Genomic DNA, 12,256 nt, shown 5'->3' with positions numbered 1-12,256 from the left:
TCGGAGTTGTAACGTTTAACATCAGCAGCGTTGAAAACATGGAACTGCACTGAATTGAAATCTGCAAAGGTTATTATTTGCTAGCGATGGAGATCCTTATTAGATGAACACCGCGTGTGCTGTCTACTGTTTAACAGGTAATAACTTGGGCTACATTCGATTACAGCACACGATACCACTGTGACATTAGCTTGTTGTACGTGTGTGGCTTATAACAGAGGGGAGTCAAGTTGAATGCAGCTTCCAAAAGACAAAAAATAGCCGATTAAGATTTTATTAATTTTAATACAATCACACTAGTGCAAGTACGTTCAGCGAGTCATATTATCAGCTGCTAAATTCAGATCTGTGATTGCTTGCTGGCGCTTAGCCAGAGATAGATGCGTTTATACAGCGCTGCGCATTATAACCAATCACACATGATTCTTTTGAGCTTATTAAAGCATTGGCCAATCAGAGGCGTTCAGATGAGTCATCGCTAAAATGCCGGTGCTTCCTTCACTCGCTCGCTGACTGGAGACCTCTTTCTGGCAAATTCTCTCGCAGGAACAACAAAGTGCAGATGTGTGTACGAATCTTTAATTAAGATATTGATTTCACAGTGTTAGCAGTTTCAGTGATTTTAATGGGAGTTTCTGAGAGTGATTGAAATCTAGACTGTCAGTGAAAATTATCTTTAATAATGTAAATGTTATTTGCTCTCTTTCTGAACAATGAAAGATTGATTAGTAGCAATATTTATATCACATTAACTTTCAATGTTAAATTCACATTTAATATAAAGTCAGTCGTATTAAAAATATGTTATGGCATGACACCTATATCTGTTACTTAAGTAAACAGACAGGGTTTTATAATAAATTACATAAATTGGAGTAAAGGCTGATGAAATATATACATTTATACACGCACACATACATTACATGCATTTTATCTATATATCTAAATAAAAATAGGCTCAGTACAGTATATATGACCCAAAGTAACTAGTAACTAACTACTTGAGTAGATTTTTTATCCGATACTCTTTTACTCTTACTCAAGTAACTATTCAAGACTAGTACTTTTACTTTTACTTGAGTAAATATTTCTAGAAGTACTTTTACTTTTACTTGAGTACAGTTTTTGGGTACTCTACCCACCTCTGCCAGGCAACACAATGACACTATGGACATGGTCCGTGTCACTAGTTAAAATTGCATATTTCTCTGGTTTTTTAACATTCTTAGAAACATTTGAGAAAATGTAAGTACAAAAGTCAATAAAATATATTTTAATAAAAATATATTACATAATGTGCCTTTAAGACCATATAACAAACTTTCTTTCTCTGATGAGCAAAGATGTGTGTTTGTGTGTGTGTGTGTGTGTGTGTGTGTGTGTGTGTATATATACTGTATATACATACATATATATATATATATATATATATATATATATATATATAACTAATAGAATAAAGCTGTTTGTGCAGTTGTCTTCAATATCACCAATAAACAAACTATCTTTGCCATACTGTAAGTGTCTTCAACTTCTCTCTCTAGAAACACCTTTCACTTCACAGAAACACATGTCTGGGAGGTATATAAACCAGTTGACTTATCCCAACCCTCTTACAAACTAACCACCAATAGACGATGAGCAAATCATAACCGCCCACCAGCCTCTGTGCCGTAGAGATGCTTAGTCCGACTCATTCTATCGAATCGGTTCTTTTGAACAGTTCGTTTCAAACAACCGGTTCAAAAGATCGATTCAGCTATTCTTTTACTTATGTAAGTCATCACGTGGTTATACGCCTATGTTACAGTTTGCGTTTTTATAAATTACATTTTATTAATAAGTGTGCTTATTTTAAAGAGTCAATTATTTACCAAATCAAAGTTTTTTAAAACCTAAATAATATTTGCACAATTTTTCAGTTCAAGCTAATCTTCAGATGTTTCGCGGTTCAACAAGTGAGTGCATTTACATGGACAACAGTAATAAAAAAAAATCAGCTCATTCTAACAATTAATCAATGCGCTAGCATGATATTTAAAATGTTGTGGTTAAAGTGTTTTTATGTTAAGCACATAAAAAAATGCGGCGAGAATGTCAGGTCACTTGTATGAGAAGTGAAATCAGTGTAATAAATAGGTCTGCCGATTGTTTTTTTTTTTGGTTAACCGTGAACTTTAACCGATGAAAATAACAATTCCGTGACTTACATTAAGACTTTTCGTTTAATTAAACATAATCTAAGTCAAAATGTTAATCACTCTCAGTTAGTTGTTGACTCGGATTCTATCCGTGAACGAGTCGTTCAGACTGGACTGATTTATTGAAAAGATTCGACTCACAATAATGATTCATTCATTTATTGGACATCGCTATCGTATACTATGGCTTCGCTGAAGAATGCGTGGCTCGTCTAGTTTATTTATTTCTACCACGTCAGCGGGTATTATGCTTATAAACCTACATCGACTTTTGCACCGTTCTTTCGGTGCCAGACGGCCGTTTCTAGCGAGTTTATACCACACTCAGCGGGGAGTCTATGGTTTCAGACCAATAGAGATTCCGGAGAAAGATGCTGATCTTCCGCAGATCTCCGCGCTTAACCAAGGTCCAAAAATTAACAGTTACATGCCTCTAAGATTGTCTATATTGTTATAATCTTAATGCTTTAGAGGTCCATAACATGCGATTTGGTAGCTTCTTAACGATGCATTCTTAAACTTGCAAAAATATTAAGAGATGCAAAGCAAGATCTGAATTCTGCAGTGCTTTAAGATGTGGAGTGTGGTAACACAAGGGTGTCTGATGTAAACAGATCATGGACTGGTAAGACTGGTGGAGGCCTATCGTGCACATGGACACAAAGTAGCTCAAATTAACCCCTTACTTCCCCAAACTCCTGTGCTGGACAGTGTGCCTGAGATCAGTCTGCTGAATGGAGTCGTTCATGGAGTCCTCAACACCACCGGTGAGTTTACTGGCACATAGTTTTGAAGTTGGTCGTTAAATGCTTCTTACATCTTACTAAACTAATGTTTCGGTTGCGAACGGTACGGCAGTATTTACTAGTTTTTTATATAAATTTGTCTTTTTTTAATTTATAAAATGTTTATTATATTGTATGTTGAATCTATGGCTGCCATGTAATAGCCTGTAAAGCTGATAAGGCAATACATTAAATACAACAAACTGTGGCAAATTGCAGCATGTCACTAAGCTTAAGTTGTATTTACCACAGAACATTATTTTAAAATAGTACTTCTTTAGTTGGTCCATTTATCTCCTTACATTTTTATTTCTCATCATTCCAGGATTGCGGCATTTTGGGAAAGCTGAGGCGACTTCTGAAGAGGTGCTGGCCTATCTGGAGAGAACGTACTGTGGGAGAATCTCAGTGGAAACCACTCAGCCCCAGAGCTTGCAGGAAAGAGAATGGTTTGCAGACCGATTTGAAGAGCTCAAGAAAGAGGCGTTTTCACCAGAGGAGAGGAGACAGCTGGCTAAACTGATGCTTGAATCACAGGTAACACAGACATTTGCATTTAGTCACTTTTATTTTGGATGCCTCGAAGCCTGTAACACTGAATAACATGTAAATCATTACACACTTGATTACACTGGTATCAGGAAATGTGCGTCTCCTTTGTTGTATTTTTAAAGGAATTTGACCACTTTTTAGCCACCAAGTTTGCCACTGTTAAACGATATGGAGGTGAGGGAGCAGAGAGCATGATGGGATTTTTCTACAAGCTGTTCCGCTCTGCGGTGTACAGTGGAGTGACAGACGTGGTCATGGGAATGCCTCACCGTGGACGTCTCAACCTCCTCACCGGACTACTGCAGTTCCCTCCAGAGGTTGATACTTGTTTCTTCTGGCTATATGTACTCTAAGCAAGATAGTAAACTGGAAAGACTGGCTTAACTTACAGTTTAAAACATGTCTAGGCAGCCTGCCACAGAGAGATATATACAGTCCACACATAGAAAACACATTAAACATTTAGTGATTTAATCCTGGAGATAAACAGTTTTAGTACACTGAAAAAACTCGTACAAAGAAATCATAATATTTGTTTTTATATACTTAAGGTAGCATTTCAAGGGGCTTTACTTAAGACAAAAAACATGACATGAAAATAAGAATAATAAATAAAACAGAATACAGTGTACAGCCAAGTAAAAGTCAAGTAAAACCGTTTCTGAAATATGTAACAAAAACACAAACAAGCAATTGAAATGCTACACTAATACACAATAATAAAAGTCACAATAATTAATCATAGGGAAACATCAATTTAAAATGAATTTAAAGCTAAGCTGCTAATATTATATCTTTGTAATGGGAATATTGTATTAAATTTGAAAATGCAAAGTAATATTTTCACTAGTGATCTCAGACTTAACTTATTTGTTATTTTGTTTTAAGTGATGACTCTTAAAGGGATAGTTCACACATACAAAAAAAAAAATCTTTGTTTATTCACCCTCATGTTGTTCCAAACCTGCATGAATTTCTTTCTTCTGTGGAACCTAGAAGATATATTTTGAAGAGTGTTGGTAACCAAACAGTTTAGGTTACCAAATTGATTCCTTGTTTTTCTTCCTTGTCAGTTATGTTTATGCAATCTTGGTTTAATTCCTCACCCATTGTTTCTTCTTATCATCTAATCCTCTGAGTCACAATCTCCACCTCTTCATACTACATGAATAGACTCATTCTCCAGGGAATGACAGTTTAGTTTGTAATGGTTTTGGGGGAACATTATAATTGAGTCATTGCCTGCAGCCATTACGAACCAAATACGTCTTAATTTCTTACTCTTAGCTCATGTTCCGTAAGATGAGGGGTCTCAGCGAGTTTCCAGAGAACTCTCCCTCTATTGGAGACGTGCTGTCCCATTTAACCTCCACGGTGGAGCTGGACTTTGGGGCGGGACACCCTCTTCATGTCACTATGCTGCCGAACCCCTCCCACCTGGAGGCCATCAACCCTGTGACGCAAGGAAAGACCCGTGGCCGTCAGCAAGTCAAACAGGACGGCGATTACTCCGCTGACCCTCACGCACAACCAGGAGACAAAGTCATCTGCCTGCAGGTCCTGAGCAGAGATGTTTCAGTCAATTTTAGGATGTCTGTTTTAGTTTCTAGTAGGGCTGCACAATATTGGGAAAAAATTACATTGCGATATTTTATTTTTCTGCTATATATATTTCGATATGAAATCTAATCTAATTTTTTCTTACAAAATACATTGTCATTTTAAATGATTTAAACATCAGAGTATTATTTAAATTAGAGTAAATTATTTGTTTGTAACTTTAGGATATGGTTTGAATTGTTAACATATTAACTAACATGAACTTACCACGAGCAATAATTTTGTTACTATATTTATTAATCTTAGTTTATCTTAAATTATAAAAACAGCTGTTCATTGTTTGGTAATGTTACTTCACAGTGCATTAACTATGTTAACAAATACTGTAATGTAGTAATGTAATGTAATAATGTAGTTAAATAGTTTAATAAATAGAACATTATTGTAAAGTGTAATAGATTTTTTTTTAATACACCAATTCAGACGTCTCATGAGTTCAGTGTTGGGCACGTGAGTTGTTTAAACCATTCATTAAATTGAATCGGTTCAAAGGAATCATTAGTTAGCGAATCAGACGTGTACATGCGTTGTGTAATTATCTCTGCAGTTTAGGATATCGCACAAGATTTGACAACACAGAAAACACTGGATAGTTTTTTTTTTTTGATACCACCGTGTCAATTGATTTTGATTAATATGCGCGAGGAAGAGATAGCAAGACAGTGCTCGTGTTGTTTGAAGATGGTGAAGGTGAGCGTGCGTGCGGCCGGGGCTCTCTCTCTCTCTCTCTCTCTCTCTCTCTTTCTCTCTCTCTCTTTCTCTCTCTCTCTCTCTCTGCTCGTTCTTATATGCGCCCTGTTAAACTGACAGGACTTAAAAACACATGAATATTATAAACTTTCTCTCTATGATGGTTAAGCTGTTCAATTAATCCGCGAATCACATTCGTCAAGGGCCGGGACGGGGAGCAGCTGGCCCGTACAGTTAATGAATTACGGATCAACTACGACAGCCTACATCGCACATCCTGCAATGTGACTATCGTGGATTTGACATCGCGATATCGATGCTTAAATGACACATCGTGCAGCCCTATTTTATAGATTAGTAAAGTTCACTAATAACAACATTATACACCATGCTTATACATAGTAGTTATGCTGATGTTATAACAGTTCTTTATCTGTTCTGTGCAGGTTCATGGCAATGCTTCGTTTTCAGGCCAAGGCATAGTAACGGAGACCTTCACGCTGTCAAATGTCCCCCATTTTAGAGTAGGTGGAAGCATCCACCTCATTGTGAACAATCAAGTGGGCTACACCACTCCCTCAGAGAGGGGCCGATCATCTCTGTACTGTAGTGATGTTGGTATGTACTTGTCAGGGTGCGAGTGATTTATTTATTTGTTTATTTATTTATTTTACATTTTTCCCCAGTATATGGATTTCCATATTTTCCAGCCTGAGATGTGTGACCCAAGATTGGCCTGTCGCGATTATTATTATTGAATAATTGTCTCAATGATTCTCATTTAATCTGATTGCAGTTATTTGAGATACTGTAACCACAATAATTGTGCAGTTTAAATATCAATCACATTTTGCCATCCAAATAAGGGAAATTATATAGTGGTTCTATTAAATTCTGAATTCATCCAACAGTATTTAATGAACATTTTTTTATTCAAACATTTTTTTATTCAACAGTGCAATAGCATTATTGCAATAATGATTTTTTAAAATTAATTTAATGTTTAAAAACGTAACTTATTATTATTAAATTAATTTTTATAATTTAAAAAATAAAGTATTGTTATTTCTATATATTTTTATATATTTCTGCAACAGTGTTATTTTTGTTTCATTGAGATACAATTACAGTTTTTATTAATATTGGAATTAGTCTTTACATTTATATTTTCTATTTTCATTTTATTTTTAGTTAATGTTGTTATGTGTTTTGTCTCATGTTAGTTTTTGATGTCTATATATATCTTTTTTTTTTTTTTTTTTTTTTTTTTTTTTTTTTTTTTTTGCTTTTAGTTATTACATCAAATTAAATTAAACAAAAATGAAATTAATTTTTTATTTTTTTGGAAATTAGCTGAAGTAAAATTATTTTGTATTAATATTTTAAACAAAATCTATTTTCTATCTAACATCTATTAACATTTTTGCAATTCTGTTTGTTGCTGTTTAGGTAAAATGGTGGGATGTGCAATAATCCATGTGAATGGCGATGATGCTGAGGAGGTCCTTAAGGCGACCCGGCTGGCCGTGGAGTACCAGAGACGCTTCAGAAAAGATGTTATTGTAGACCTGCTTTGTTCCCGCCAGTGGGGCCACAATGAGCTGGACGAGCCCTTTTTCACAAACCCCGCAATGTATAAAATTATCCGGTGGGTAACAGTCACGGTTTTGACAATTCTGATTTGAACGGACGGAACAGCCTTTATTTTGTAACATATTTCTAAAATGTTAGGTTTAATTTTACTAATTTCGTGGCCATTCTAGGTCGAGACAAAGTATCCCAGATTCATATGCCGACCAACTGATCGCTGAGGGTCTGATGACAGAGGAAGAGCGCGGACAGATCAAGACCACCCACTACGCCATGCTCAACGACCGGCTGAACAACATGACACTCTACAGCCCTCCGCCCACAAACCTCCAGGGGCGCTGGGGGGGCCTGGTGGAGGCCCAGGACAGAGTCTCATTCTGGGACACGGGCGTAGCTTTGCCCCTGCTGCAGTTCATAGGTGCCAGATCAGTAGACTTACCTGAGGAGATTCAAATACACAGTCACCTGAGAAAGACACACATGCAGGTAATGAAAGAACACCTCGCTTTTTTGCATATATCATGAGCAGCAGGAACATATACGATATAACGATCTAAACAGCCATAAGATGACATCACTGAAAATGTCTATGTGAATTAGGTTTCTCAGTAAAGAATTGATGCAGTCTAGTTGATTTGAACATGCCTATACAAATGTCTTGGTTTGTCACAGGCACGCCTGCAGAAACTGGAAGAGGACACAAAATTAGACTGGTCCACAGCGGAGGCCCTGGCGTTTGGCACATTGCTGTGTCAGGGTAAAGTATTCATCTCTCCTTCCTTGCACTTTTAAAACGTTCAAGAATAGTTTGTGCTTTTAAACTGTATCTTTATACAAATATTTTCCCAATCATTGTTGCCTTTAGGTTGTGCTCTGGTGATTTTGGACAATGTTTTTGAGTTTGACTATATTAATTGTGAAAAGTAATACATTTTCAAAATTTTGAATTTATGATATAATCAAGAAGTTATTGAACTTTACTGAAAATTCAGACATTCTTTGTCAGCTTAATACAAACAAAATATTTTCCAGATAATAGTTTATTAATTTCCTTTTGTGCAAGTGCAATGATAATATAAAAGTCAATCATTTTGCAAATGCAATGTATATTTTTGCAACTTTTTGAAATAAGTTATGCACAAATAATCAAATATTTGTGGATGATAAGTTTTTTGTAATGTTTAAAAAATGTTTCCCTATGCTCACCAAAAAAATGTATTAAAATACAGTAAAAACAACAATATTCTGAAACATTATTGCAATTTCTATTTTAATACATTTTATAATGTAATTTATTCCTCTGACGCAAAACTACATTTTCTACATCATTACTTACTGATTTGCTGCTTAAAAATTTCTTATTATCCTTGTTGAAAGTTGTTCAGTGGAAACTGTGATAATTTTTTTCAGGATTTTTTGATGAATAGAAAGTTCAAAAGAACAGTATTTGTTTGAAATAGAAATCTTTTGTAGTGATGGAAAAGTCACTTTGATTAATTTAAAGTATCCTTGATGAATAATTTCTTTCAAAAAGCTGACCCTAAAGTTTTGGTGTCAGTGTACATGAAAATATATTAGTAACGTTTAAAACCCCATTTTTATATATATTTAATGCAGGATTTAATATCCGTATCAGCGGTCAGGATGTTGGCAGGGGTACATTCAGTCAGCGTCACATTATGGTTGTGTGTCAAGAAACCAACGACATGTACGTCCCCCTCAATCACATCAGCCCTGAACAGAAAGGCCACTTGGAGGTTAGCCAAACCAGACAGACACAACAGACAACCAAACATGAGTTGTGCATTGCTGCAATCATTTATCACTTTTTTTTATTATGTGTTTTTAATAGTACATTAGTTTAGGATGTTTGGTTGATGGCATGTAACTAACGTATTAGCTTTGTAACTCGATACTCCAACTGCTCTTCATTCCTGAGCTGTGTGGTTTGCTTTTGCCACCTTATTTTACAGCATATAATTATGTTGTGTGTGTGTGTGTGTGTGTGTGTGTCCTCGCAGGTGTGCAACAGTGCTCTTTCAGAGGAAGCTGTTCTGGGGTTTGAGTATGGAATGAGTATTGCTCAGCCTAGACTGCTGCCCATCTGGGAGGCTCAGTTTGGAGATTTCTTCAACGGCGCCCAAATAATATTTGACACTTTCCTCTCTGGAGGTAAAAAAAAAAATAATGCAGTCTTAGTTTTACACAACCTTTGGTCAAATGGTTAAATACATCTTTAAAGACTAAATCCTGTTTTGTGGCAAAACTTCTTTAGGTGAGGCGAAATGGCTCCTGCAGAGTGGATTGGTCATCTTACTGCCCCACGGATACGATGGAGCCGGACCAGAGCATTCATCCTGCCGAATCGAGCGTTTCTTACAGGCGAGTTAATGCATGCTCTCTTACAGGGAAAGTACAGATGAAATCATTCAGCATCACTGATAATCTTCATAACTGCACTCTCTTCCTCTCACAGCTCTGTGGACGGTGACACAGTGAACATGGGAGTGGTCAATCCTACTCTACCAGCTCAGTACTACCACCTTTTACGGAGACAAATGATTAGAAACTTCAGGAAGCCATTAATCGTGGCCTCTCCTAAGACTCTTCTGCGCTTTTCTGTGCGTTAAGACATATTAATATTTTTCATATGAATTTCTTACTGAAAGAACGTTTGGTTTTGTCGTTTTTAATAAAGAATATTCCCTTCTATTTGGCACTAGGGGGCAGTGTCAAGCTTGGCTGATATGGGACCAGGAACTTTCTTTAAGCCTGTCATTGGTGATACATCTGTAAACCCTGCAAGGTATCTTCCTTCAGTCACTTTTTGTAAACACATTTTTGAAGTTTCGGTTTATTTGATGAAAAATACAGTAAAACAGTAATATTCTGAAATATTATTACTATCGAAAATAACTGTCAAAAAATCAAATATTATTTATTCCTGTGGTAGCAAAGCTGAATTGTCAGCATCATTCCTCCAGTCTTCAGTGTCACATGATCCATCAGAAACCATGATCCAAAATATGCTCAAGAAACAATTCTTGTTAATATATAACAGTTGTGCTGCTATTAAAACAGCATTTATTTAAAATACAAATATTTAGTAATGTAAATGTCTTTACTGTCACTTTTAATTACTTTAATGCATCCTTGCTGAGTACAAGTATTATTTTCCTTCCAAAAAAAAACAACAAAACAAACCTTATATTTACAGAAAGACTTCTCGCTTGCTCTTGTCTTGCAGTGTGCAGCGGATTCTGTTTTGTTCAGGTAAACATTACTACGCCCTGCGGAAACACAGAGAGACGTTACCAGAGACAGAAAAAAACACAGCGCTGATCAGGGTGGTGGAACTGTGTCCCTTCCCCACAGAAGCCCTACAACAGGAGCTAAATAAATACACAAATGCCAAAGGTGAGTTGCTCATATACACATCTTTTATTCATGGACCACTCAAAGGATTGTTGTACTTAGCATTTGTTTCTTTGGTATTGTGGGAGTTGCTCTCTGTGTGTTCAGATATATTTTAAATACAATTTAAAACAACTGTTTTCTTATTGAATATATTTTAAAATTTATACCTGTGATTGCAAAGCTGAATTTTCAGCATCATTACCTCCAGTCTTCAGTCACACGATCCTTCAAAATAAACTGTAATATGCTACTTTGCTGCTCAAGAAACATTTTCTTCATATTATCAATGTTAAAAATAGTTGTGCTGCTTAATATTTTTGCGCATATATATATATATATATATATATATATATATATATATATATATATGACCCTAACCTTTTGAGCAATAGTGTATATTTAATGCTTATTAAAGTGTTTTGTTGTAAGCTGTGAACACTGTAAACTGCAAACTGTTTTGTAAGCCGGCACATTTAAACAGAAAACATATCCAGCTTCTTATTATATTATATTGTATTATATTATATTATATTATATTATATTATATTATATTATATTATATTATATTATATTATATTATATTATATTATATTATATTATATTATATTATATTATATTATATTATATTATATTATATTATATTATATTATATTATATCAATTACTATATTTCCTTTTCCTTTACAGATTTGATCTGGAGTCAAGAGGAGCCACAGAACATGGGCTGCTGGTCATTTGTATCACCGAGATTCGAAAAACAGTTAGCCTGCAAGGTCAGGTCACCACTTCACGCTAATAGATAGCCTCTTAGCTTGAATTGTTGACATTCATCAGATGAACACTTGATTTATTGCTAAATGTTGATCTTGTGATTTGTTCCTTCAGTTGAGATTAGTCAGCAGACCAGCATTACCGGCTCCTGCCGTGGGCATCGGTACCCTCCACCATCAGCAGCATGAAGCCATCCTGACCGCGTCTTTCTCCTGAGACCACACAACCATAAACTTCAAGAAATGATCATCTTATTGTAGCAAACAAGCGATGACTGATACACTGACAACAAACGCCAAGTGTTATTTGTAGCCTGAGCACTAAACAGAGGTTTGGCTGTTTAATGCATCCCCTTATTTAGGTATAAGGGAACTTTTTGGAAGTATCATAAATGATATTTCAGAAGTAATATTTGGCACATAAAAAAAAATGTTTGTATAGAAGAAATGTAGAAAACGAACAAAGCATACATGCGTACTGTGTGTGTAATTTTTCAAAGCACTTTTCAATTAAATTTGATATCCATGCTGAAGGCGGAAGACTGGAGGCAAATAAAAAAATATAAATAATATTGAGATGAATATTGTGATGTGAACTAGTAGTGGCTCATGATCAAGATGTTGGTGCAATG

General features: G+C 35.5%; 1 protein-coding gene across 1 annotated transcript; it reads left to right on the top strand.

The window, feature by feature from the left end:
- The first annotated feature begins 2,346 nt into the window (after nucleotides 1–2,346).
- LOC132133447 (2-oxoadipate dehydrogenase complex component E1-like) lies at nucleotides 2,347–11,876 on the top strand. Its single transcript, XM_059546273.1, has 17 exons — nucleotides 2,347–2,608; nucleotides 2,816–2,968; nucleotides 3,312–3,523; nucleotides 3,661–3,855; nucleotides 4,826–5,095; nucleotides 6,295–6,466; nucleotides 7,298–7,496; nucleotides 7,612–7,924; nucleotides 8,111–8,195; nucleotides 9,056–9,195; nucleotides 9,460–9,610; nucleotides 9,714–9,824; nucleotides 9,872–10,059; nucleotides 10,162–10,244; nucleotides 10,686–10,855; nucleotides 11,542–11,627; nucleotides 11,740–11,876. Exons 1-17 carry the CDS (start codon nucleotides 2,401–2,403, stop codon nucleotides 11,839–11,841), a joined length of 2,838 nt encoding a protein of 945 aa, XP_059402256.1. The 5' UTR covers nucleotides 2,347–2,400; the 3' UTR covers nucleotides 11,842–11,876.
- The last annotated feature ends 380 nt before the right edge of the window (nucleotides 11,877–12,256 follow it).

Source organism: Carassius carassius, chromosome 50, assembly GCF_963082965.1.
Source record: "Carassius carassius chromosome 50, fCarCar2.1, whole genome shotgun sequence".
Classification (NCBI taxonomy): domain Eukaryota; kingdom Metazoa; phylum Chordata; class Actinopteri; order Cypriniformes; family Cyprinidae; genus Carassius; species Carassius carassius.
This window is presented reverse-complemented; position numbering and strand designations above follow the sequence as displayed.